The 27,659-nt window shown below is 43.9% G+C and overlaps 1 protein-coding gene across 1 annotated transcript in view; it reads right to left on the bottom strand.

The window, feature by feature from the left end:
- Positions 1–18,086: 18,086 nt before the first annotated feature.
- Positions 18,087–27,659, bottom strand: part of MAOB (monoamine oxidase B) — a 68,756-nt gene continuing 59,183 nt past the window's right edge. Inside the window, exons 11-15 of the mRNA XM_032795770.2 lie at positions 24,402–24,459; positions 23,082–23,179; positions 21,488–21,599; positions 19,376–19,438; positions 18,087–18,486 (exon numbers count right to left, since the gene is read on the bottom strand). Coding sequence (XP_032651661.1) covers positions 18,331–18,486; positions 19,376–19,438; positions 21,488–21,599; positions 23,082–23,179; positions 24,402–24,459 — 487 coding nt within the window. The 3' untranslated portion in view covers positions 18,087–18,330. The remainder of the gene's footprint in view (positions 18,487–19,375; positions 19,439–21,487; positions 21,600–23,081; positions 23,180–24,401; positions 24,460–27,659) is intronic.

Here is a 27,659-nt window from a genome sequence, read left to right as displayed (position 1 = left end):
CTTCCAAGGTTCCATTGTCCATTAAGTGTTTCTTGATTGGGCACTTAATATGCAAATTCCTTTCTTAAGAAGGTGGCCAAATGCCTTACTAAGGCTACTTAAAATCAAACATGTACACAGCCAATATACATAACCTCGAATACAAAAATGATACATGCATACAAATAGGATGAATATATTCAGTAGATCATAATCTTTGCAGAGATATGTTACATGGCATATGTAGCATATAACATATTCCAATTATGTCATATATACATTTATAAGCATATTTTCATAGAGCATTATGGGATGCAACATCACAGGGTCAAATTCATCCTTATCATAAACCCATTGACTTCAAAGCCCCATTGACCTCAGCACTGTATGAACACATTGTGAGAAACAGTCCCTGCCCTGCAGAGCTTTCAATTTAAATAGGCAAGACAGACAATGGGCAGGTCTGTATTTCAGAGGTGTGATTGCAACACATGCAGACACACCTGAACTAGGTTTAATCTAGATAGCATGAGTACCAATAGCACAGAAGCACAGCACAGGCATCAGTGTGGATCATACAAACCCACCCATGACCTGGATACTTATGTGGGTGGCTATCCCACATTGAAGTCCATGCTACTCCAGCTTCACTGCTATGGGTAGTTGTGCTAGCGAGATCGCCGCTAGCTCACATATGGCCACACATGCTGCAATCACCCCTCTGACTGCAGTGTAGACATACCCAAATTTAGAAAGAAGAAACAGAGAGATGGAGTGACTTGAGCCAAGTCACCCAGGTGGTCCGTGGCAGACCAAAGGCTAGAGCTCAAGGCTCCTGATTCCTATGCTCGAGCCACTACCATGTAAGTATTGTTCTGTAGCCAGGAAACCATGTCGAAAATAAAGTGTGTGGGGGTTGGAGCATTTCTGTTGCTGCTGTCATTTTCCATTACCTGGATCCTGGGAGAGAGGACAAAATAAATAAAGCTCTATAACAGCAGCAAAAATATATAAGTGAGGGAAACAGGAATCAACTTTGGTTTTGTGGGGGCATTTTCCCCCTCCTTCCCGTTTCTCCTCTGTTCATCTGTACAGAATGACTGGTCTTTGGCTTTGCAAATACTTGATGCAAAAATTATTGTCTTCTGCCTGCAAAAGCCAAGTTTCAATTTAGTGGAAAATAGGAAGGGCACATAAATGTGACCCCTGTAATTTTCTTTTTTCACACAGTTCCTCAACTGCACTATTTCTCTTGGCTTTCCTGCCTTTGGTTGTATTCACCATTCTGCTCTGTTACTCAGACTACTTCGCTTTTTTAGTTTCTGTTCTACTTCATGTTTTCCTACCCCCATCTAACACAAGCAGAGTAAGAGGAAAAAGTCATCAAAAGCTGGAGTTTTTTATTAATGAGTAAGAGAACATGACAATACTGACAGGTAGTTTCAAGCAGGGTACACCTGCAATTTACTGAGTCATTGAAAAAGTCAGCCATGTCTTAAAATGACTACCCAGCCTCTGTTTTAATAGGATTCTCTTATTTGGTGCGATGGGATGCACTCTGTCTAGTATTCCAGCAGTAAGCATGCAAATGACACAACACTGGCACGCAGATGTATAACTTTGCATTTTATATTATTTTTATCAAGCATAAAGCATGTGGGATGCTCTCCCTTAAATATAAGCTTTGGCCTGTAGTTTTAATACAGGTGTCCTTTATTTTCTTAAAATACAGACGGTGACCTCAGCTGATTCACTCAGAATGTGTTCCAGTGGCTTCCATTCAAAATAGTATTGAAAGTGAAGCACTGGATTTAATTATTGCTGTTGCTAGGGCTTGGACCTGGACAGTCAGACTCTCATCTTGGGACCTATTTTCTTGGATTACAGCTCAGGCATAGTCAGCTTGGTCAAAAGTATTGACTAAACCTGTGCTGTCCAGCTGAATAATAAAAGGCAGCACCTAGAATTCAAAAGAGCCTGTTCTTTATATGCTTGTCATAGCTACAGCAGCTGTGACTAAACAGTTCTTGCAGACCCACTTCTTTCTAAAAGCACAGCACAGCTGAGTCTATCACAGAAATAAAAGTACTGTGTCCTGGCTAATTGACAATATCATCTCGCCAGCTCACTGACAAAACCCCAGCAAGGCTGAGAGCTAGATGACCACAACAGTGACCCCCCTCCCTGCTGATTCCTGGGGAGCTAGTTCTCACAGCCTTCCTGTGTATCCAAACTATCTACTTATAAAATTAGAACAAACAGAAACTGTAGGTGCAAAGCAGCAAATTGTTGGAAGCAGGAGAGCTAGACTGGCATCTCAGGCCCTAAATCAGAGCTGGGTCCAAGGTACACCCAGTACAGCCTGGGTAAATCAAGGGGGGGAAAGGGTAGCTCTACACCACCTTTGCAACCATTGAGTTCTGGGACCAGCTGGTCTCTGGTGCAAGCTAGAGCAGCTCAAAAGCTGCTGTGCCATCTCTATGCCACTCAAGGATTCCCCTTACATGAGAGGAATCCACTTGCAGACAATTAAGCCACCTTTCTAGCTGCTGTACATCACTGGAGCAATATAAAACAGTCAGAATGGAAATGAGCATCAGGCCCTTCAAGTGTATTAACTGCACCCTCTTGTGGGCGAGGAGTTCTTCTGATGTCATGTTTGAGTTACAGGAACAGAAAGACATTTCTGCTTGAATACACCACCTCTTACAAAACTGGGATTCGCTGAGCTTCCACTCTCTGCTACTTATTAAAGAAATGTGTAGGAAATAACATGCTATTTTAGTTTAATATTTTCATTATCCTCTGGACTGAACTGGGAAGCATAAGCTAAAGTAGCTGTCACACTTGGTTTTGTTTAAGCATGATCATGCATTTCAAGTGTTTAGAACAATGACTGTACAATCCATTGGGACATTTGAATGCTTCAGCTCTGCAACGTTAACTTCCATTTCCAAAATTATAATGTCATTTCTGCTAAGTGCACCCCTGCTGTGAAAAGTGTTTTCGTACAACTTAGAGCCATGCAAATTGAAAGCCAGCAGCATGACAGCTGACAGGACTGCCTTAATGCATTATGAATATGCTTAGATTTTTTCCACCCTCTTACCATTAAACTACATCCAAGGTGCAGCGACTAATGGTATCAGAACACAGGACTTGCAGATCCACTTGACAAACCTGATCACCTGAAAGTTGTGTCCTGCTGCATAGCCACTCCCTGGCTCCATTATTTCTTTAACAGCTTTTCATTTGCTGTATGGAAATTGTGTTTACCAGCCCACACACAGAGTTAATATTAAAGTTCAATGAAATGTTTCTACGCAAATGAAGTTGACATTTATTCACTCAAACTCTTTCTTGGCATAGGTCAGACAAATGCGTCACTCTTTGTGAAAACAAGGGCCTACTCATCTAAAAGGAAATGACATTGATGACAAAAGGGATTTAGAGCCTAAATCTCAGTGAAATTCAATGGGAATTGCGTAGCTATCTTCCTCGGGTCCCTTTGAAAATCCCAGTAGTTGTTATTAAAATATTTGAGGACACGAAGTTAATAAAACACAGTGTGTGAAAATCTTCCCAGGATCTTTACAAAATAATGAAAGAAAGAATGAAAGATTTTAAGAGTGGCTAAAGCTTCCAGCATGACAGCTCTGGAAACAGAAGGGCTCAGAGACAGCTACATCTCCTCACAGCAGGTGCAATACATAGCACAGACACCGCCGTCCACAGGTAAGCGATGTAGCATAGACATATCCTCCATCAGAGCAAGTATTCTAAATAGCACTGCTGTGCCCTTCCACAGAGCAGATACGCTATATAGTCCAGACATATCCTCCCACAGAGCAGATACGCTATATAGCTAGGCCCCTACCAAATTCATGGCCATAAAAAAAACATGTCACAGACTGTAAAATCTGGTCTCATCCCTGTGATCTCTGGTCTTTTGTGTGCTTTTCCCCAGATTTCATGGGGGGAGACCAGAGTTTCTCAAATTGGGGGTCCTGATCCAAAAGAGAGTTGCAGGGGTGTAGGAAATTTATTTTAGGGGGGGTTGTAGTATTGTCACCCTTACTTCTGTGCTGCCTTCAGAGCTGGGCAGCCGGAGGGTGGCGGCTGTTGGTCGGTTGCCCAGCCAGCAGCAGCGCAGAAGTAAGGGTGGCAATACCATACCATACTACCCTTACTTCTGTGCTGCTGCCTTCAGAGCTGGGTGGCCGGAGAGTGGCGGCTGCTGACTAATGACCTAGCTCTGCAGGCAGCAGCACAGAAGTAAGGGTGGCAGTACCATGCCATGCCATCTTTACTTCTGTGCTGCTGCTGGCAGTGGTTCTGCCTTCAGAACTGGGCTCCCGACCAGCAGCCACTGCTCTCCAACTGTTTCCTGCTGCTTCCCTGAACACACTTGAGGAGAATAGGCAGTCAACTGAAGTAGTAGGAGCCAGTTAGGCCCTTAAGATGCTGAGATCTTCCCTCACTCAGGCCCTGCTACCAGCCTGCTTATTTGTCCCCTTCAGTTGAGTGTTGAGAGCCACTAGAGCTGGCACAGAGCAGCAGTCATGAGTGAAGAAAGAAAACACCCCTCTGGGCAGCATTCAGAAAATGGAAGAAAGCAAAGGAAGCTTTTCTATCTAAGCAGGAAAGGAGCTCTCCTGAGATACACAAACACAAATGTTCCCAGTGAGCCTTCCGGCCCCAGTGAGGAGTGAGTGGTGAGGAGATGCCTGTCTTCCAGTTGTCAGAGTGCAGGTGACCTGGCAGCCACTGCAGCATCCATATCGCCATCTCAAATGGATGTAACCATGCACATTCCTGAAGAAAGTGTAGATCAGAGAAGAGTGTGGTGGAGGCGCAAAGAACAGCTGCTGCTGAGTTTAGTTCCTTAAGTCTAGATGATCCAGGACTGTGGACCCACTTGAGCAGTAGCCTGAGGGACTTCCTTGTACTGTATGGGCCACAGCAAGTGAAAAACTTCATGTTCCCAAAGACAATGAAAATAGAAGTTTCATCAACACATTAACTGATGTGAAATCCCCAATGGTGACAAACTGGAGAGGCCACTTATGTACTCAAAAGCCCAGAATGCTGCATACTGTTTTGTTGCAAACTTTCTTCAGTCTAATGTTCTAGCCACATTGGTCTCCAGGAACAAAGAACTGGAAAAATCTGGCTAGAAATCTGACATGCCAGGAGAAGGCAGCAAATCACCAGAGAACATTCCATAGGTGGAGAGCTTAAGATGAGACTAAGGTTAAAGACACCATAGATGATCAGCATTGAGAGAAGATTGGATCAGAGTCTCTTTACTGGCAAAATGTTCTGAAAAGGCTCATTGCCATTGTGAGAATGCTTGCTACCCAAAACCTACCACTGCGTGGCATTTCAGATCAACTGTATGTGCCAAACAATGGAAATTCCTTAAAACTGTGGAGCTGTGGCTGAGTTTGATCCTGTACTCCAGGAGCATCTAAGAAGAGTCACCACCCAGAAATGTACACAACCACTACTGGAAAACAATTCAAAATGTTATCATGCAGTTACTGGCAACAAAAGTCAAACAGAAGATTGTGGCAGATCTGAAGTCAGCAAGATATTACTCTGTTATTCTGGACTGCACACCTGACATCAGCCATATGGAACAAATGATTTTAATGGTGCGTTTGTAACAACAAGACAAACTCCGTGAAAATGTCCCTGCAATGATGATGGTCAAAGACATTTTTAGAATGTATTGATACTGATGATACTACAGGAGCTGTATGACAAATGTGCTTCTTAAACGGAAGAACAGAAATTGCGATAGCTGACACGAGAGGTCAGGGCTATGATAATGGTTCCAACATGACAGGAAAGAACAGAGGAGTGCAGACACGGATCCGAGAGTTAAACCCTCAAGCTTTTTTGTCCTATGCAGTTCTCATTCATGAACTTGGTAGTCAGTGATGTAGCATCAGCTTCTAGTGAGGCTGCTGAATTTTTAATGTAATTCAAGCATCCCTGTATTTTTCTCTGCATCAACTCATTGATGGCAAATTTTGAAGCAACATCTGGGAACATCCTCTCTGACACTAAAACCACTGAGTGCCACATGATGGGAAAGTCAAGTGAATGATAAGCCTATCAAACACCAAATCGGGAGATAGATGATGCCACAGTTGCCTTATGAGGATAATGCTATGACAGGAACTGTTCGTGGGAGAACAGTGGCAGAGGAAATGGAATCACCAGAACATACATAACTTCAAACTTCCATTTGGCTTAGTTTGTGGCATGACATACGTGTTGAAATAAATTTGTAAGCAAGAGACTCCAAGGTGTTGATCTTGATATATGTGGAGCAATGGAACAACTGGACTAAGCAAAGTCATACCTACAGTCTTACCGTCAGATGAGGGATTTCAAAATGTTCTGAAGAGTGCACAGAAGTTGGCAGAGGAACTTCACACTGAGCTGTTTTCCCACCCATTTAAGAATACAAAGTCACTGAAGAAGACCGACATTTTGATTACAAGGCACAGGATTATCCCATATGAGACCCAAACAACATTCAAAGTTGAATTCTTAACCAGGTGCTAGATTGTGCAATATAGTCAGTTGAAGACCGTTTCAGAAGCTAAAGGAAGTAGCAGTATATTTGGATGTCTATGATATTCCAAAACACCTCACTATACCTGAAGAAGACCTACACCAGCAATGCAGGCACTAGAGACAGTGTTGACACATGATGACATGCGTGATATTGATATGAGTGATTAGGTGATGAACTGAAAACCCTTTCAAGATACATTTCAGCAGGATTAGCTCAAAGCTGTTCTGGATATATGTGCACAAATAAGATGATCATCCTATTTCCAAATGCTTTTGTTGCACTGCGCATACTTCTAACGCTTCCTGTAACAGTTGCCATGGAGAACGCAACTTCTCCAAGTGAAGTTAATAAAAACACATCTGTGCTCCACAATGACACAGGAAGAGGCTGGTTGGCCTTGCAACCATGTCAATAGAGCATGAGCTGGCCCGTCAGTGGACCTTCAGGAAGCAGTCAAATCTTTGCAACAGAAGGCACAGAAAGCACCACTTTGATTATTCAAACAGATAAAAAGCCAGTGTTTACTATGCAACAAGAAAGTTACATTTGCTGTTCGGTGTTTGAAAGTTGTGTTACTTAAAATTTTGAACAAGGATTTTAAGTTGTAGCTCTCCGTTATGGGGTATGTAGCAGAGCTTACCATGAGAAGAGTAGAAACAGCAAGGCAGAACTGAGACTTTACAAAGTTTTGGCCCAAGCGAGGGAGTATGGGGGCATCATTTGAGCTCCCAACCTCAGGTGGCAAAATGTTGTGGCCGGCCGCTGTTGAGCATATCATCCGCATTCATGCACAATGTGTTCTTTTCAAACTATATGAACACTGAACTACTGAATGGTATGTATGTAAAAGCAGTATGTATCCTGTGGTGCATTCCATATGCAGCTTTATAAAACTCAAATGTTATAGGTTGTATTACGTGAAACAAATGTTCCTTCTGACCCCATTCTGCCTTCACTCGTACGAGGCAGCTCCATTGCTTCTGACTTATGTATGAGAAGAAAATAATTTGCCGTTAATCACAGTCTGGTAATCCAACATGATGGAACTCACGAACCTCTCCAGCTTGCCACCAACCTTGGTCTGTCTGACCTTGTGCAAGACATTTCACCTCTTGTGCCTCGCTTTCTCCTGACCCCTTGTGTGTTTGTCTATAAGCATTTGGGGCAAGCAACCTCTTACACATGCAAAATAGAGCTCTGATATCAGTAGGACCTCTAAACACAGCCATAATAATAAAAAAAATTATAAATAATAAAATAATAAAATAATAATACAAATAGTTGAATAGTCCTAGGAATTTTTTGACCATTTTCACATTTTAAAACATAGGTCACTCCTTTTTCAGAGCAAGTCTTCCCCACATGCATTTCTGGCTCTACATGCGCTTTTGTTAGAAATCATAGAATCATAGAACTAGAAGGAACTCGAGAGGTCATCTATCCAGTCCCCTGCAATCAAGACAGGCTATGTTTATCTAGACCAGGGTAGGCAACTATGGCACATTGCCAAAGCAGCACGCGAGCTGATTTTCAGTGGCACTCACTGCCTGGGTCCTGGCCACCGGTCTGGGGGCTTCTGCATTTTAATTTAATTTTAAATGAAGCTTCTTAAACATTTTAAAAACCTTATTTACTTTACATACAACAATAGTTTAGTTATATATTATAGACTTCTAGAAAGAGACCTTCTAAAAATGTTAAAATGTGTAACTGGCATGCGAAACCTTAAATTAGAGTGAATAAATGAAGACTCGGCACACTGCTTCTGAAAGGTTGCTGACCCCTGATCTAGACCATCCCTGGCAGGTGTTTGTCCAATCTGCTCTTAAAAATCCCCAATGATGGAGATTCCACAACCTCTCTGGGTAATTTATTTCAGTGCTTAACCACTCTGACAGTTAGGAAGCTTTTCCTAATGTCCAACCTAAACTGCCCTTGCTGCAATTTAAGCCTATTGCTTCTTGTTCTATCCTTAGAGGTTGAGAAGAACAATTTTTCCCCATCTTCTTTCTAACAATCTTTTATATACTTGAAAACTGTTATGTCCCCTCTCAGTCTTCTCTTCTCCAGACTAAACAACTCCAATATTTTCAATCTTCCCTCATAGGTCATATTTTCTAGACCTTTAATCATTTTTATTGCTCTTGTCTGGACCTTCTCCAATATGTCCACATCTTTCCTGAAATGTGGCGCCCAGAACCGGACACAACACTCCAGCTTAGGCCTAATCAGTGCAGAGTAGAGTGCAAGAATTACTTTTCGTGTTTTGCTTACAATACTCCTGCTAATACATCCCAGAATGATGTTTGCTTTTTTTGCAACAGCATTACAAAGTTCTCAAATGTCAAAGTTCTCACAAATGTTAGTATGAAATATTGTGTTACCACAAAATAATAATCAAGATCACATAGAGATCAAAAACATGTTTCTGGAGTCACAAAAGAAATGCACACACACAAGTTTGACATGAACAATATTTATTGATTCTAGATTATGTTTAAAAAGAAAGGTTCACAGCTGATAGATAAAAATATCTGACAAGCCTATTGAAAGCGGAACGTAAGAAGGGAACCAAGTGAGACAGCCAACACAGAGGCACTTTAGAAAATGCTACCATTAGTTAAGGCACAAACGAATCACGCGCACAGGATCCATATTCCTGCAAAGGGAAGTCATTTTTATTTTCAAACCACAGAGACAGACACAACTGACGCTGTCCTGCATGTGACCACAGAAGACAAACTATAAGCTGTGAAAACTATTTGACTGTGGAGATACTCTGAAAACAAAATTACTTTGGCTATTTTACTTTTAGCTTCATCAGAGGGAGGGCTGCAGAATCAAGATGGTCTCGAGGTGGAGATGCTAGAGGGAATGCTACTCTCTTTAACCATAGGCCTAGTCTATTTTGTGGGCACTCTAATCTACATTTGAACTGCACTGTTGTTTGTTGCCTACAGGTACTGGCACTTCTGCTGTGATTTCTTTCCAATTTCCTTTTGAGCACAAACGTTTGGTGGAGGTATACAGTACTTTCTTCCTCACGTGTAAATATTTGCTTTAATCTGAGAAAATAAAATGGTAAGAATTTTGGACCTCTATAATTTCTGCCTTAATTAACATCACTGTCCCATCTAGGAAATACCAAGATTCATGTAATAAAAGTCACTAGCTTGTCCTCCAGCTTTTAGGTCCTAAATCAGGAAAACACTTGCTTAACCTTAAGTACTTGCTTAAGTGCTATTCTCAATAGGGTGCTTTCTTGAATCTGGGTCTGTGTTGAGAAGTAATGAACCAGTTAAAGAACTGAAATCTTGTGCTTTCTCTCACTGTTCACTTTACTGTGCTGTTGAGTAACATGTATAATTGGCTTTTAGTTTTATCACTGCCAAATACTGTGGTTGCCATGAACAGATTTACATATCATGTTTTGAAACCAGTCACATTAATACATAGTTCTAGATACAGTATACAAACAAGTACACTGCCTTTAAAAACAGACCTTAAGATCATCAAAAATATATGTGAGAATAGAAATTATGAACATCACAGTTCATACAATACATTTGATTATATCAGTACAGTGAAGGATTTTTCATGGGGGCATATTTCCCATTAGACATCAATCAATTAAGAATACTATACTGATCATCCCATTTCAAACCTGATTTTCAAATTTCTTTCCTTTAACAGTCTGTTAGAATGAGTGTAAAGAGGTAAGTTAGTGCTAAGTTCCTTCCATGTGTGCAAAGGGGCATGGATTCTGTAACCGCATCTGATCAATTTATTGATGACATCATGATGTACATACATACACAATGTCACTTAATTTTATTCATAAAATATTTAATAAACAAAAAGGACAACTGACTGTACTTATCTTTAATCACACAGTGTTCTTAGGATCAGGGCCGGTGCAACCATTTAGGTGGACTAGGTGGTTGCCTAGGGCGCCAAGATTTGGGGGCGCCAAAAAGCAGCGCCCCCCAATTTTTTTTAAGTGGTTGAGCGGCTGCTGCTGCTGGGGATCGAGAGGGACTCTGAGCTGCCGGCGGCATCGGCAGCGGGCAGCCCAGGGTGTCCCCTGGGTCAGGGCGCCGCTGCGGCAGCAGCAGCCCAGGGTTTATAGGGGCAGGTTCAATATGCGGTGCTCGAGCACAGGGCGGCTTAGGATTATGGTGCCCTAGCGAGATTATTAACTGGTCCCCTGTGCCTGATCTGCTCTTAGCAACACAAAACATTAGCTTACAGTATTGGAAAACTTGCCACATTCACGTTATTAAAACCAGTTTAATTAATTAGCACACTGTAATGCTGATGGACTAGCACTAAAGAAGCAGCACTATAGAAAAAATTCTGATATGACAGATGATGCAAATAATGAATTTTTTTTAATTTATCAAAATTTTATTGGAAATTTATGAAGAGGTGTGCTTCCGCCCTCACCCTGAGTCTCTCCAACACCCCAAACCCCTCAGCCCCCCACACCCTATCCTCTGCCTCAGCCCTGAGCCCCCCACATCATGAATCCTTCATCCTCAACCCCAACCCTCATCCTCCCCTGCACCCTAATCTCTTCCCCAGCCCTCAGCCCCCCGCATCATGAAACCCTCATCCTCAGCCCCAACCCTCATCCTCCTGCACCCTAATGCTCTTCCCCAGCCCTGAGCCCCCCCTGCAGCATGAACCCCTCATCCTCAGCCCCACAGCCCTCATCCCACACCCCAGCCCTCTGCCCTAGCCCTGAGCCCCCATCCTGCATCATGATCCCTCATCCTCAGCCCACAACCCTCATCCCCTTGCACTCCCTCCTATCCCCCAAACTCCCCTCCCAGAGCATGCACTCCCTCCCAGAGCGTGCAACCACCTCCCCCCTTTCCCACACACTCCTTCCCACCCCCAAACTCCCTCCCAGAGCCTGCACCATCACCCTTTCCTACACCCCACCCCAGCCACCAAACTCCATCCCAAAGCCTGCACCCCTCACCCCCTCCTGCACACCCACCTCCTGCCCCAGCCCGGAGCCTGCACCCAGCACCAAACTCCATCCCAAAGCCTGCACCCCTCACCCCCTCCTGCACACACCACCTCCTGCCCCAGCCTGGAGCCTGCACCCAGCACCCAAACTCCATCCCAAGCCTGCATCCCTCCTGCACCCTAATCCCCAGCTCAGGAACCTGACCTGCACCCCAGAGCCCCCCCCAAAAACTCCTCCCAGAGCCTTAGGCAAGTGGGGGTGGAGTTTGGGGGGGCAGGTTCTGGGCACCACCAAAATTTCTACAAACTCGCCACCCATGCCTGGGTCAGCGTGCCACCGGCAGCCCGGGGGTTCCACTGCGCAGTTGCTGCTTCACTTCTCCCACCTCCCAGGCTTGCGGCGCCAATCAGCTGTTTGGCGCCACAAGCCTGGGAGGAGAATTAGAGCAGGACAGCGTGCTCAGGGAGGACGCGGAGCAGAGGTGAGCTGGGGTGGGGAGGTACCACAGGGCTCCTCAGGCCAGGGGGTGGGGAGCTTCCATGGGGGGCACACTTCAGGGCGAGGAGCTGCTGCAGGGCTGGGGAGGCGCAAGGTGGAAGTTTCACCTAAGGCGGGAAACTTCCTTGCACCAGCCCTGCTTAGGATACACAACTTATTCATAACAAGAATAATTTGTAGCGGCAATTAGTATATTTCAAAAGCCTGAGAAGTTTGAGAATGAAAAAAAAAAACCTCAAAAACTTCACGTGTTTATACAAACATATCATTCTAAACACCATAAGTCTGCAAAATGGGGACGGAAATCTCATGGAATGCAGTTTTATCATGAGATATCAAGTGCTTTCTACTTCTGATTGGGCCAGAAGGATCAGGAGAGTTGTCTTTTAGTATTTCAATTTTCACCCTCCATGGAAACCAAGAATTTAAGAGCAGTGAAAAATAATTCTTTGTAAAAAGTCAATCATGCTCATGAAAAGTCAGAGCTGGGTCGAAGTGTTGGTGATGGTTCAGACCAGTTCTCATTTTATCCAAATCAGTTCTCCCTCACTTGACTGCTCTGCTTCTATGAGACACAACACAAGCTGGTTTGACTGGGAAATTTCTAGCCAGCGCATGAGAAAAAGCTGGATAACTTTTGGACATGAAGAAAAGCTATTTGCCTGTATGAGCCTCACTAGTAGTTCCCCTATCCAGTCCTTCCAAATGTTTCTAGGATAGCACCAACACTCATACCCCAAACACCTCTGTCAGCAAAATCATTCAGCCCTGCTGAGACTGACCTTTGTAAAGCACTTTGAGATCTACTGATGAAAAGAATGGGGCACTGTTATTATTCCACAAATGTAGCAGGACACTGTGCATTAAGTATGTTTTCACGGTCAAACTTATAAGTATCAGGCCAAGATTTTTAAAAATGGGTGCCTAAAACAAAGCTTGTCTGTCTGTATTTAGGCCCCTACGTAAGAGGTCTGATTTTCACAAATGCTGAGTATCCTACTGCTCCTTTTGGAAAAAAAAAATCTGAGCCATCAGTTACTAACAAAGTACAACTGGGTTTAGCCTCTTTCAGATTGTATAACACTGAAGAGAAGCTATTTACATCAAACTGCTCTCATTTACGTAATTTTCTCTTAAGCTTGCTGTGTCTGCATGGCTCACATTGCTCAGCTCCTCTTACAGTCCTGTCCTTTTTAGGGAAAAAAATCTTCCAGCGAGCTGCCTGTGAGCCTGAGAGGACTGCTAACTTTAGGGTGGGGATAAAGAGAAAGACTGCGATCATACTGAAAAGTCACTGGGTGCCAGAATGGACTTGTGAATAGCTAGCTGTTAAAAGCCAAGAAGAAAAACCAAACTTGCTCTCTGCTGTGCTTTCCAGGGAGTCTGACTGTCAAGAATGAAAAACCAGGCCAGTGTGCCCAGGTAAAGCAGATTAGAGTCTAAAGCAGGAGGAGCCAGCAAAAGCTATCAAGCCAAAGGCCAACATAATTTCATTTTGGTAGACTGATACCCCCATCAATTCCCGGAGACATGAATTGGTCAAAGAAGGGGAGTCATGGGATAGATTACAAATCAATCTACAAGAATAGGTCTTAGAAGTCCCTATCAAACTGCTTCTCTGTATGACAAAGTGAGAAAGGTCACATCTACTACTGTACCCCGTCCCTCTGACTTCAAGGACTTGGCATCTGAAGAATTCACCTATTTAGTTTAAAGGCTGATGTGAGAACACACACTTGTAGCAGCAGCTTAGATTTTATCACAAGAGGCTTTCTATCTGGTGCATCCAATTCAAAGACACAGAACGAAATCTAAGAGCCAGATTCTGATACCCTAATTCACCATGACAACAACTCCATGAGTAGTTCAATGGGACCACGAGCAGAATGTGAGCCCAGGGCATCAGACTCTGGCCTTAAAGATCTACATGAAGCTGACTATACAATTTCTCTGCCTTACATATGTCCCAGCTGCTGATTGAGATCATTGTTTGCTTGCCTCACTCCATGTTTTACTGCAGTGCAATTGCAGTTAGTTTAAATCATCGTCAATTGGAGCAAAAAGTGCAAATAGGCTCAAAATAGTTCCAGCTGGCTGACCAGTTTAGATCTCTTAGAATTCTATGTGCACTGGACTAAATTGTGCTCTCAATTACACCTATGACTTTCCATTGAAAGGAGGAGAGAAGAATTTGGTGCAATGTACTCTGTGTGACACTTAGGCAATGTCCTGGACAAACGTAACTGAATTAAGCTCAACACTTCTGGAGTTCATTCTGTTAAAAATGCAAATATTTGTGTACTATTGTGGGTTGTATGGAACTCTTTTAGCAGGAAAATGGGATTAAGGTAATCTCTTAGATATATCAGGAACTTCAAAGGATTTTGGGGACAATACGTGTTAAATGGGTTTCCTAGGAAATAGCTGGGGGGCGAGGAGAATGCAAGGACCCACCTCAAATCCATCCTTTTGAAACTATGCCCTGGAGAGAGAAACCAATTGTATACTGATTACCTGCTTCTGAAAACTCCAATTCAAAGACCTCCAACCACATGAGTGTGCTAGTTCTGAGCTGAGGCTGTTGTGAACTTGTGCCCAAAAAAGAGACTCATTTGAGGGGTGTAAAGGACTCACTTGCTAGAAATCATGCTGGAGACAATTGGAGGAGAGGATCTCTGGTAATATCATATAGTATGCATGGAGATTTGTATTGTTTTAATGTGTTTTTTCTGAAGTGCTTTTACCTTAAGAATAAAAGAGACTTGCATAGGACGTGCTGTGTAGTAACTTCTAGCTGTTGGCAATCACTGTATTATTAGTCTCTGAAGAGAAAGCAAGCAGGCCTGTCTGGGCAGACTGCTGTTTGCTGGGAATATTACAGTGAAGGCAGGGAACTGTTCAACCTGGAAATACCCCAGTCCGGAGGGAGAGAGACACAGCTATACACTAAGAAAGGCAATGGCTAGGGGAAAGGAAGCCTAAGAGTGGGTACACTTGCTGAACCAGTAAGAGGAAACAGAGGTGCAGTTGACCCGAACTGTGACACTCTGTGTATAACAGACAACAATTTTTTTTTCATTCTTGTGTACATTGTTTCAAAGGCCCCAAAACAGGAAGGACAGAAGCACCGGTACATGCTTAAGCTTAAGGGCTCCATTTGATCTCTTTGTGATTCAACCCCCTGAATAGTTACTAAGATCTTGGGAACGTCCGTTGGACTTGTACTGCATTCCTACTGATGTGGAAGAGCTGACTCCATTTTGCATAGTTGAGCAATTGACCCTTTTACAGTTAACGCCCTGCTGATGAGCTGTCCTCCGAATCTTGATTTCAGGGGGGTTGTTTTAAAGATCCTACAAAATCTTGACTAGCTAGATTGTGAAGTCTCCCACCAGACATATGGATTTGGAGGTGATACCACAGGACTAGGTTGTTGCTTAGCAGTCTACCATGTGCAAGCTGCACTGCCCCAGGGACAAATGTTGAAAGTCACAATTCAGTCCCCTGCTCCTCTCTTACTCCAGTGAGAAGTAATCTGCCCCAGTCTTTAACCACATACAGATTACTTCCCTCTCTTCATGTTGCCTCAGCTATGCTGACTGGTTTGCTGTGGGGCTTAGTCAGGGTTCCACCTTTCCCATACCCATTCTGAACACCTGAGTGGGAGGAGGAGTAGTGACTCCTTAGAGGCCGCTCTCCTTTCTGCACTGAGAGCTGCAATGCAGGTAACCTGTGCAAGACATTTGATGCCCCCTCATTCCTTTGTGCAAGCATGTAGGGCAAGCAATGATCTTGTGCTTAATCATTCACACCTTCTCCTCATAAAACTGTGAGCCAAGCAGTGTGAAATGTCACCAAGAGAAGACTTTATGGAGCATAGTTAGAATGGCATTCAATGTAGCATGGAATAATAGCTTCATATTAACTAGTGTAATGCCAGAAAGTCTTTGACTGAAGGTTGAATAGAAAAGGACAACTGAAAATATTGTAATGTTGGTAGCTCAGTGTTTCACTTATGTCAGTAGTGCCGTGTCCGTTTACAGCAGCAGAGAATTTGCTCATAGGACTTCCAAAACTCCCACTACAGGATTGTACATTTCTTAATAATATAGTTTTCAAAGGTACACAAAAGGTGAAAACTAGATCTGACTAGAGATGTGATAGAAAAAAATTGTACTCCATTTTGCTAGCAGGCTGAAACTCAGGCCCGAAAGCTTAAGATAAGATCTTGTCAAAGAATGGCTGACTAACAAGCACAGTTTGGCTGCTCTCACTCTCAGGAAGTAGAAACTACTTCTTCTTGGAAGCAATTACAGTCCAGAAAAGAACTGAGGGACAAGAAGATGATTTTACAGCCCTGGAAACCATGCTGCTGTCACTTACACTGAATTCCATTGTTCTGGGCCTTTGGTACATACAAGGATTGGATACTTTTCACTAACATCAGAGCTTTATAGTGATTTGGAAGGATTTTCAAGCTCTTCTCTTGCCTTGTCTTGCTTTTTTAAAAAAAATGATGATGACTGATGGTGCTAAGGTAAAGTAGTAAGATTCCTTTCTTCTGGAAATTATATTCAAAAGAGCAGAACCGCAATAACCTTTCCTCCTAAGTGAAATACAGAGGACTGAGAGGCAGGTCACATCTTAGATGACTATAGGTGTGCTCGAGAAAACTCTATTAATTGTGCATATAAAAAAGTCCAATTTAGAGTGATACGAATCAAGAAGCAAAGCTGAGCAGGGGCTTTTTTTATTTTTGTAGAGCAGAAGAACATAAGAGAAATCACCCTCGCAATTCCAGGTGCACCCCTCAACACAACATAAATGCCAAGGAATACAAATTGAAATGTTATTTAGAGATTTCCATTTATATTTCAAGGACTAATTGTTGGGAAAATGCGTAGACATGAGCTCAGATTCTCTGGCCCAGATAAGCTGTTTTCAACACTGGATAAAGTTATTACTTATTATGGTAGTGCCTGTAGGTTCCAGCTGAGATCTAGGGCCCACTGTACCCTACAAACAAGGTGAGAGAGAGCCCCTACCCCAAAAAGCTTAGACAAGGGTGCAGAAAAGTAAGTGCTGTAAAAGTTACTTCATGGCTCCCTGGGATCAACAGGGGGGTTAATTTGATCCCTGGCACTACCTATAGCAGACTTATGGAACCCAGCTGGGATAAGGGTGCTGTAGAGCCGCTAGACAGGGGGAATCCTCAGGATGCCACTTAAGCCAGCTTTATAGCCTCTTTCGTGCCACTGGGTCCATAGTCTATAACATGTGATTGGAAATGTAAAGTGAGGAATTATATTCTTGGCAAACTCATGAGCACTTGCACAGTTTGGAACAAGATTTTAAAATTTAGCCTTACATTTTTTTGTAAGTGCTGTTTGGGCTCGAGGCATTTTGGGAAAAAATACATCAAAAGACCCTCACCTGCAATTTGCATTTATTCAGAAATTATTTTAAGCTACAACTGAAGTCCTTTAGATCTCCAGAACTTGAGTGTGGCAATATTCCACTTATAATTAGGGACGGGCATGCCTTTAAATGTTCAGAGTTCAGGTTGGGTCAGATACAAGTGTACAAAAGGCTGAAAATATCATAAGAACAGCTTTCTCACGGTATTTTGGCATTTTCATTTGCAGACCTGGATAGAAACTCAAAGTGAAGTAACACACAGTGGAACCTCTCAGAACAGTGGTGGGCAAGCTGCAGTTCGTCTGGGTAATCCACTGGTGGGCCACCAGACAGTTTGTTTAAATTTGCACAGCTGCCTGTGGCTCCCAGGGGCTGCAGTTCGCCCATTTCAGCCAATGGCAGCTGCAGGAAGCAGCGGCCAGCACGTCTGTGCAGCCCACGCTGCTTCCTGCAGCTCCTATTGGCCAGGAACAGTGAACCGCGGCCACTGGGAGCTGCGGGCAGCTGTGCAAACTTAAACAAACTGTCTGGTGGTCCACTAGCAGATTACCCTGATCGGTCACGTGCTGCCTATGGGCTGCAGGTTGCCCACTACTGTCTCAGAACCTTAAATAATGGTGCTTAAAGAAGGTCAACGTTCAGGGGGTCCTTACCTTATCTGAACCGGTGCTAAAAATAGGTCAATATTCAGGGGGTCTTTATCTTATCCAAACCCCTCCACTCATCCTCACTCTAAAGTTGCATCTCTACTTTCCCCCACCCCCGTTACCAGTCCTGATCTGCTTTTGAAGACAGATAAGTGCATGTCAAAACAAACTTTGGAAAAAGAACACAACAAGTATGCAGCTTTGTGCTGGCACCTTTCTCAGTTTCGAACTAGCAGCCCCTTTTTGTAGGCAAACAGCCCAACAGCAGCCACTGAAGTGAAGAAAGTGGAAAATCCAATCAGCCTTAGCAGTACTGGTACAGACGGCAAGTTTCTCTCCCAAAAGGTAGTAGTGATTGGCCGGGCTGGGACATCCTGGATGGGAGAACATTCAGTATTAGTGCAGGATCACCTCCGCTATGAAAGGAGAATATAAATATCAATAAAAACAACAAGGAGTCTGATGGCACCTTAAAGACTAACAGATTTATTTGGGCATCAGCTTTCGTGGATAAAAAACCCACTTCTTCAGATGCATATTTTCTCTTTCAAACAGAAGTATAGTATATTCAGGCAGGGTCTGGCACTCTGTTGCTATTAATGCCCTGTTGATGAATCAGGAAACATCCAGAACAGGGTAGATAGTTTCTACTTGAGAAAACAAATTAAACAGGACATGTTTGTTGAGGGTCCCTAAAACCTGAAATTAACATTTCTTAAAGAAAGAGACCAAGACTGGTCATTTGCATTCCCTTGTACTCACTTCAATAAAAAGAAGAGCTGTTTAAAAGGCAGGAAACATTTTTTGCCAAAATTTACTCAAATTGTTCCTTATTTTTCTCACCAAAATTTCAGCAATCTTTTTTATCCAAATTGAAAAAAAAAAATTCAACTAGCGCAATTAAAGGTGGCTGTGAGCAATGAATATACCTGAGCTTGAAAAGCTTCCAAAACTAAAATAGGTTGTGAAAAAATACAAGGCCCAAAGCGTTCTCACCAATGTAAGGTAAGCATTATAAAAGATATCTGTATGGGTTTTTAACCTTATTAAAAGTCGAATACTCTTTCCCGTGCCATGTTTACAGAGTATTTAGACACCCTCACCCCCTTCTGGGTACCTGTCATGTTCCCAGTTAGGCATGGACAGCTTTGGCAGGCAGTCGAATAGTAATTGTAGCTGTAGTTTATGAACATAAAGGCAACACATATTTTATCTCATCATTAATATCAAAGGAAAGTTCACAGGAACTGAAGGAAAACTTACAACTGATTCTGGTTCTGACTTCCAAATTTCACCTTCTGAGATTTTCCCCATAGAACACAGTACCTGAAAATAAAGAACTGATCAATTCCATTCATTCTTTTAAAGGGCAAAACATTTGGCGTTCAGTTTTTGTCTAAGCTGATGCTGCTATAATCAAGATAAGGGCTTAGCAAATAAGATTGTGTGTATTCAGATTTAACAGAAAATCTGATATTTGCACATCAGTTTGCTGGGAGGGGCTGTTATTTACTGACATACTCCCAGAGAAGCACCTCTTTCCTAGCTATGTAATCACTCCTGTGTGAGTGAAGGTGGTTCTTCTATGAAAGAAAGATAATGGTTCAGGATGAAGGAGTGGAAGAAGCTTTCTTAACTCATTCAGACCCTAATTCAGCAAGGTACTTCAGCACATCCCTAATTTCATATGTGAGTAGTCCTGCTGAAGTCAGTCAGGCTGAAAATTAAGCACAGTCTTAAAGATCTTGTTGAACTAGGGCCTCATATTAACCACAAATCTGTGGGCTATAGCTTATAAAATTGACATCAAAGTAGTGCACACAAGACGTGTAGATGTAAAAAAGGTGCATGCAAAATGTATCGGAAGCTAATTTTGAAAAATGTTGCCCCAACACAGCAATAGGATTGAGGTCATGTGAGGGAGGGAGAGCCTAGGGTTCAGAGCCAGAAATGCAAAATATATTTTTAAAAAATTAGTTGTTGTCTATTGGGGACATAAGTGCTAGGATTATATGAAACAAGGAGAAGAGTATGACAGTAAGGTGAACATTATTCTTTTAATGCGTATGTTTCCGAAATATGATGTGGATATCTTAATTTCTTGTTATTCTATCCCAGTCCTTTGCAGAGTTAACAACATCTGATGTCTCCTGAGATGTGGTCCCATTTCAGACAGACCTAAGATGACCGGCAGGTCTATCTATGAGTTAGCATAATTAACAGTGTTATGGGGATTAGTTCTTAAGTATACATCGCTCCCAGGATACAACTCTTTCCTGTTGCCCAACATCTAAGCTCTTCAGCTTTGTCTGGAGCAGAGGTCTCCAGAGATTCTGCTTTAACGCTTGCATCACTTGACACATTATGATACTTTATTGATTACCTCCCTCATATGAGATCCCAAAGCTGAACCCTTAACCCAGTGGTCCCCAACCTCTTCATCTGGCAGGCACCAGATGAAGGACTGTTGCGGCGGTCGAGCATCCACCGAAATGCCGCCAAATTTCTGCAGCATTTCAGCGGCGATGCCTCTCGATGACGTCGCTTGTCGGCGGCAAGCAGCATCATCTAGAGGCGGCGACACTGAAATGCTGCAAAAATTCGGTAGTATTTTGGCGGACGCTTGACCGCGGGCCAGGATGCGGGTGCATTTAGATGCACTCACAGGCGCCATGGCGCCCACGGGCACTGCGTTGGGGACCCTCGCTTTAGCCTGTTATGAAACAAATATGAGATTTATTTTGTTGAAGTGTATCTGCCCATAAACCACAATGCTTATAAAAATAGCTAGGAAAATGGCATTTTTACAGACAATGAAGTGTGTATGTTCCTATGAATTATCTTTATTCAGAATCAACTGAGCACGAGGCCTAACTTGTTCTCCAGGCCCGCAGCATAACTATCATTCTTGAAAATAAACTTTGGGGCTGAGCTTTTCAAAGCTGTCTATGGGATTTGGACACCATTGTTGCCAATTCCTGTCCTTTTATTGCAGGTCTGACAGTATTTGATGTTTAGCTCACAGCTCCAGTTCCTAGAGACATATGATTAGGTAAGAATCTTAGCTTTAAAAAATTAAATGTCTAGCCCTCAAGGTTGCAGAGGAAAGCTTGAAAGCATGACCTGGGTGCTCTGAAAGGCTCAAAAATGGAATTGCAAATAAAAAGAACCCAATTTTAATTTTTTTCAAATCTCATTTTTAATCCAATCTCATGATTTTTAAATGCTTGAGATTGGCAATACTGAATTTTCCTTAACATTAATTCCCACTGGGCATCTAAATCTCTTGCATGGCTTTGAGAATCTCAGCCTTGATTTTGCAAAACACACTTAAATGTTCTCCCCATGCAGCATGCCATAAGTGTGGGGCTGTACCTCTCTAGCTGCTCTCTCTCCAGCCTGCACAGCCCCCTCCATGTACCCGCTCCATTCTGTAGCTGTCTCTGTGCCAGCAAAGTAGATCCTACCAACTGGCTGGCGAATGATCCTTTAATAAAATGGACAAAAATAGGTCGTATCAGGCAGATTAGGAAAGCATGACAAAATTCCTTGGGTAAAAGACAGGAGAAGGGTGCTTTAAATATCAATCAACACTTAAGAGTTAGCAATGCAGCAGGCTATTAGGATACTCAGCCTTTCACTACATTTCTTACCTTAGACACTTCCTGGTGCTCCTTATGTTTTCTAAAGGCTCAGAAAGTATTACTGCAATCCTGCTAATGCTATTTCTGAGAGTGATTCTGGGGCTTATGGACATCTAAATGAGAACTAGACTGAGACAAGGCTTGTTCTCACTTGTTAGCATAGCCAAGACTCTAGATGAAAGATGGAGTCGCTAGCACTCTGAATGGCATGCTGTAGCCCTCATAACACTTTCCTGGCTCATATAGCTTTGCTGGGATCTGCAATCATCTACTTTAAGGTAAACTCTGTCTACTATATGGTCATAAATCAGGATTTCTTTAGTGCTCTTAGCTATTTTAGAATTGCAGAAATTTACATTTCAAAAAGGATCCAGAGCACTTAACTAAACATAACTGAACAGCAATAGCCAGGTTGGCCACTGCTGCTTTTTAGGGTCACTCTTGTTTTCATTCAAAAACCTGAATCATAGACTCATAGACTCATAGGTCAGAAGGGACCAATATGATCATCTAGTCTGACCTCCTGCACAAGGCAGGCCACAAAACCCTACCCATACACATTTATAACAAACCCGAACCCATGACTGAGTTATTGAAATCCTCAAAATTGAGATTTGAAGACCTCAAGCTGCAGGGAATCCACCAGCAAGCGACCCATGCCCCACGCTGCAGAGGAAGGCGAAAAACCTCCAGGGCCCCTGCCAATCCGCCCTGGAGGAAAATTCCTTCCCGACCCCAAATATGGCGATCAGCTAAACCCTGAGCATGTGGGCAAGACTCACCAGCCAGCACCCAATCGGGGAGGACAATACATGGTGGCACAGTAGTTACTGCATTAGGCCCTGTCTGCTAATAGGAATAGTCCACTGAAGTTACTCATGTTCATAAATATTTACAGGATCAGGCCTTTTTACTTTATTTTTAAAATACCAATAAAATATATTAAAAAACACAAAGGAAATGGTAATACCAATCCCAAATCTGAAAAGCAAAACTGTCATGAAAATTTACCAGTTCGGGCACACAAAATAAAACCACCAACCCCCTCGACTTCCCCCCCCTCAACAATCAAGCAATCCACTCGCCTACTCTTCCCTGTACTCAATGATGAAAGTGAAAATACTAATAATGAGACTCATCCATCAAAACTACCTAATCCAGGCAAGTGGGGAAGTAAAATTTCACAAGGCTGTTTGAAGTATTCCCTAAGCAATACTCCAGGTATAAAGAAAATTTGTTCACAGAGGACTTACTGCCCTCACAAAGGATATTTATCTGGTCATTCTTATCTTTCTGTTGTTGAGTCCCTTCGTGAGATACTGCACCTTCCGAACTGCGTCATTATCCCTGGTGGGAAGTAAGCTGTGTAGCACCCGCCAGAATACTGCTCCGCACACCAGTTCTTCTCTTCATAATGCATTGGCTGTAAACAGAGTTAATGAAACCTCAGAGGGGGGGAAAACCCCTAAGGATGAATCTATTACAAGAACTGAGAAAACAGCAGTGAAGAACAGCTTATGATTTATTGTATCACTGTACAATGCCTGACTATAGATGAGCACATTTAACAAGTCTCTCAACGCAACGTGAATGAGACATAAGCCTTAACTTCAGACGCTGCTGGCTTTTTTCACTGGTTAATTTGGACACTGTAGAACTGAATCCTCCTAATTCTCTTGTTTATGTAGACTTGTGCTTCAGACAGCAGAGACAACATGGAGTCAAATTCAGCCCTGGTGTAAGCAGGTGTAATTTCCCATTGTGTTCAGTATAAATTGCACCTGCTTATTCCCAGGCTGCCTACGGCCCCAAAATCACGACTGGAAAGGACCCCCATAATCCATCCTTACTTATACATTACTCAATAATTGCTTTGTTCTGTTCATTCCCTCTGGGGGACCTGACATTGGCCATTGTTGGAAGACAGAATACTGGGCTAGATGGGCCACTGGTCAGACAAAATACGGCCGTTCTTATGTTCTTATACAGTGAGTCTGCAAAGTATGCCACTTTTGTAGCAATACAGTATGTGGGAGCCATATGTAAAATGGCATGCTATTGTGATTCATGTCTAAACATTTCAACCACCTAAAATTGTCTTCAATAAAATAAAGGATGTTTATAATATAAAGCAAACGAGTTTTCAGAAACTGAGAGAGCGTACAAATCCTAACAGCCACTTTCCCTTACTAGGAAGGGAAAAACAGAAAGAAACAAAAGCAGATGTTGCTATGGGAGGGAGCAATCATGAGACAAAACGGAACACTATGCCGGGCCTAGGCTGGATGGGGAGGCAAGCCGTGGCGCAGCAGCTGAAAATGGCCGAGATGTACCATATAATAATAATGAAGGTAACACTCCGCACTGAGGCTTTAGTGGCTCATTTTCAAATGAGCTCCTGTATTTGTAACTGCTTCACACAAACACATGTTAATCACTCTCAAATGGGATGTAAAGCATGTCAGTATTTTTCATCACTCTTCTGTACGAACTAAGAAGCATGGTGAAGAACACTAATCCTGATTAAACGCGGGACACAGTGCCAAGAACACTGATTTTACTGCTATTTTTCAACTTCACCCTGTGCCTCCTAGCTACAATAATGAGATTGGCAGGATGTGCTATGTTGTAAGTTGTGTTCTTACATGTAAAGCCTCCTCTGATCCCAAAACCTTCGCATAGAGTTCGCAGATCCTCTTCTTCCTATGGGAGAAATGCAACAAAGATTTAACGACAAGGAAGAAAACAATACACCGCTGATATGTTCTTATTTTGAGAGAACAAAGATTATTTTGTTCTAAGTTGGAGGTTTCAGCTCTTTTGGTTTTATTCTGATTACTGAGAGTTTTGAGGCCAGGAGTTGTACTTCAGAAACGAGTCAATAAACTTGATCAATGTACTGACATGCTCTGTTTTATATGAGCTAACTTTACGAGCAGTTTTGCAAATCACTCCTTAAGACACTGATCTCTATCATCTCAAATTTGTATATTATCCAAAAGTCATTTAATCTGCCAGAGAAAGAGAGAAGTGAAGTTTTGTACTTTTGTCTCCTGGCAGACAGCCTGTGCTGAATTTCGATGAGGGAAACAGATACTGCTGCTTGTGATCTCAGGGAACTAGTATGAATTTTAAAAGTCCCTCTTCTTTTTTCACTTTATTTGTATGGGCCTGTACTTCCTTTGGTAACAAAGCAATAGTAATGGAGTCTGTTCCCACATCCCAGTGATTTTCTGGCCCTTGTTGTCTAGTACCAGACATATCCCACCATTTCCCAAAAGGAAAAAGATCAAAATGAGACAAGTGCACCAGTTAAGAACCAAAAAGGAAAAACAAACCCATGCTCAATCCATTTTGGATGCAAATCCTGTCCCATTCATAGGAGAAATGTAGGGCCCCAGACACAGCAGAAATACAGGAGTGCAGGGTATATAGGGAATCTACAAAAGTGGACCACATCCCCCAGGCATTAGGGAGCCCAGGTTTGTGGTGGTTCAGCTACTTCCCTGTGCAGCAGATTTCAGGGGTGCTGCAGCAGTGAGCTGGGGAAAAGTGGAGACAGAGGATGCCCCACTATGCAGCTCCAAAGCGTATTCCACGCTACATAATGTGGAAACAGCAAGAGTGGAGGCTACTACACATCCAGAGTTACAGTAGCGGCCATGGAGTGACTGGGCTGTTGGTCTGTGCCCAGAGGAGGATTTCTATCCCGCTCCACCATCGCAGGACCCTGCCGTGCCAAGCCCAGCTACCTGGGCTTCTGACAGGGAGGAAAGATTTGGCCCTTTGTTATATTTCCTCTCCTTTCTGCCCTTTGAGGAATCACCTGTTCTGGAAGCAGAAATGCTTAATGTGATAGACTGCGAGATTCACTGTTCTCACAGGATTTTCAGAGTTGGGTTCAGGTAAGTGCCTGTGGCTTCTGGAGACTTGCTGGATCTGTGCCCATTATGGTGTGTGTGTCACACACTGACTGTGCTGATTCAGTTTAACATTGTGCTGTCACATACCGTGAGCCAAAACACAAGCTCTTCCAAACCCTTGTCAATTCAATTCCACAGACATGCCAAGCAGCCCTAAGTAACACTAGGGGAAGCTCAGAGAGCTGCAAAAACTCAATGTGGGAGTCACACTGCAGTTGACAGGGAAAGGGAGCCAGTGACAATGATCAAAAGAAGACCTCTTTGCTAGCTCTTCTTTTATCCGCCCTAAAGAAAGTCCCTTCTATTCATCTGAGACAAAGGCCCAGCTCAGGTGCTCTAGCAAGGCAATTCACAGAAAAGTGCCAGAGGACGCTGCATTCTTCCACTGGAGGGTGGGTTTCCAACCTTGCAAAAACAGCAGGGGGTCAGCCCTGAAAGCCCGGGGTTCTCAGGAATCTCCAAAAGTCACAGGCCACTGGACTATGCATAGGATACTCTGCTCTCTACCCCCGCAGCTCTCTAACACTGCAGTCTATTGGAGCCATATGGCCATTGACAGCTCACCCTACAGATGTTCCTGGACTCATCCTGGGTGGCTCCATCACACAGAGGAGCTCCATAGAAAAGTTAATACAACCTTAGGCTGTATTAACTGTCTTGACTGTTCCTCACAGAATTGTAGTAGGAATAATTAGCCTCCCTCCAAACCCAGCCCTGGTCTGCTCTGCCTTCTTCCCCGATGTGGATCACAGAACCTCCAGAGAGCCCACTGCAGGGTCCTAGGAAGGCAAATTGTGTAGCAGAGGTAACCATCTTTGCTGCAGGCAAGTGGAGGTCCTTGCGGGAAGAGAGCAATTTGGTTCTGAGAAGCTGTCAGTGCCACTATTTGATAACTAAATTGCAAAGACAAAATGACTTTGCAAAAGCAAAAGCAAATACACCTCTACCCTGATATAACGCGGGTTTGCACACAACACGGTAAAGCTCTGACACACTGCTCTGAGCAGCGTGTTAAGGGTGACAGACCAGGCCGGGCCGAGGGGTTCGATAAGGGGCAGAGGATCTTGGGGGCAGTCAGAGGCTCCCCCCTCCCAGGGTTTGGGGGACAGGAGCTGTGGGAGGGCACTTTTAGGGGCCCCACAGTCCCAAACTGGCCCGGCTGGGAACTGGGCTGGGAACAGCCCACTCTGCTCCCCTCGCCCCAGCCCCAGCCATGTCGCTCGGGGGAAGGGATCCCCCCGCACTCACCAGCAGTGGCAGAGGCGGGGCAGCCTGGCCCCAGCCTGCTCCACTCCCCAGCTCCTAGCCGCAGTGCTCCACTTCCTGTCGCAGGTGAGTATGGGGGCATCCTTTCCCCAACCTCCCTGCACTCACCCGCAGCGGGAAGTGGAGCACTGCGGCTGAGAGCTGGCAGAGTGGAGCGGGCTGGGGCCACGTCGCTCCGCTTCCCGCCGCCGGTGAGTGCAGAGAGTGTCCTTTCTCCAACCTCCCCACACTTACCGGCATCGGGAAGCGGAGCAGCCAAGCCCCAGCCAGCTCCACTCCGCCAGCTCCCAGCAATGGCGCTCCGCTTCCTGCCACAGATGAGTGCAGGACCTTTCCCCTGCTGCCCCCCAGCGACACGGCTGGGGCTGGAGTTGTGTCGCTCCGCTTCCCATCGCAAGTGAGTGCGGTGGCATCCTTTCCCCAACCTCCCTGCACTCACCGACAGCAGGAAGTGGAGCACTGTGGCTGGGAGCTGGTGGAGTGGAGCGGGCTGGGGCTGGGCTGCTCCGCTTCCTGCTGCTGCCGGTGAGTGCCTGTCAGGGGGTGAGGGGGTGGATAGGGGTCGGAGCAGTCAGGGGACAGGGGGGTTGAGTAGGGGGTGAGGTCCTGGGGGTGATTAGCGGGGAGGGGGGGGGTCTCTGGAGGAGGTGGTCAGGGAACATGGTCTCACCTATAATGCGGTGAGATTTTTTGTCTCCCGAGGACCGCGTTATA

This window comes from Chelonoidis abingdonii, chromosome 1 (genome assembly GCF_003597395.2).
Source record: "Chelonoidis abingdonii isolate Lonesome George chromosome 1, CheloAbing_2.0, whole genome shotgun sequence".
Lineage (NCBI taxonomy): Eukaryota > Metazoa > Chordata > Testudines > Testudinidae > Chelonoidis > Chelonoidis abingdonii.
Note: the sequence above shows the minus strand (reverse complement) of the source record. Positions and strands in the feature narration are given on the sequence as shown.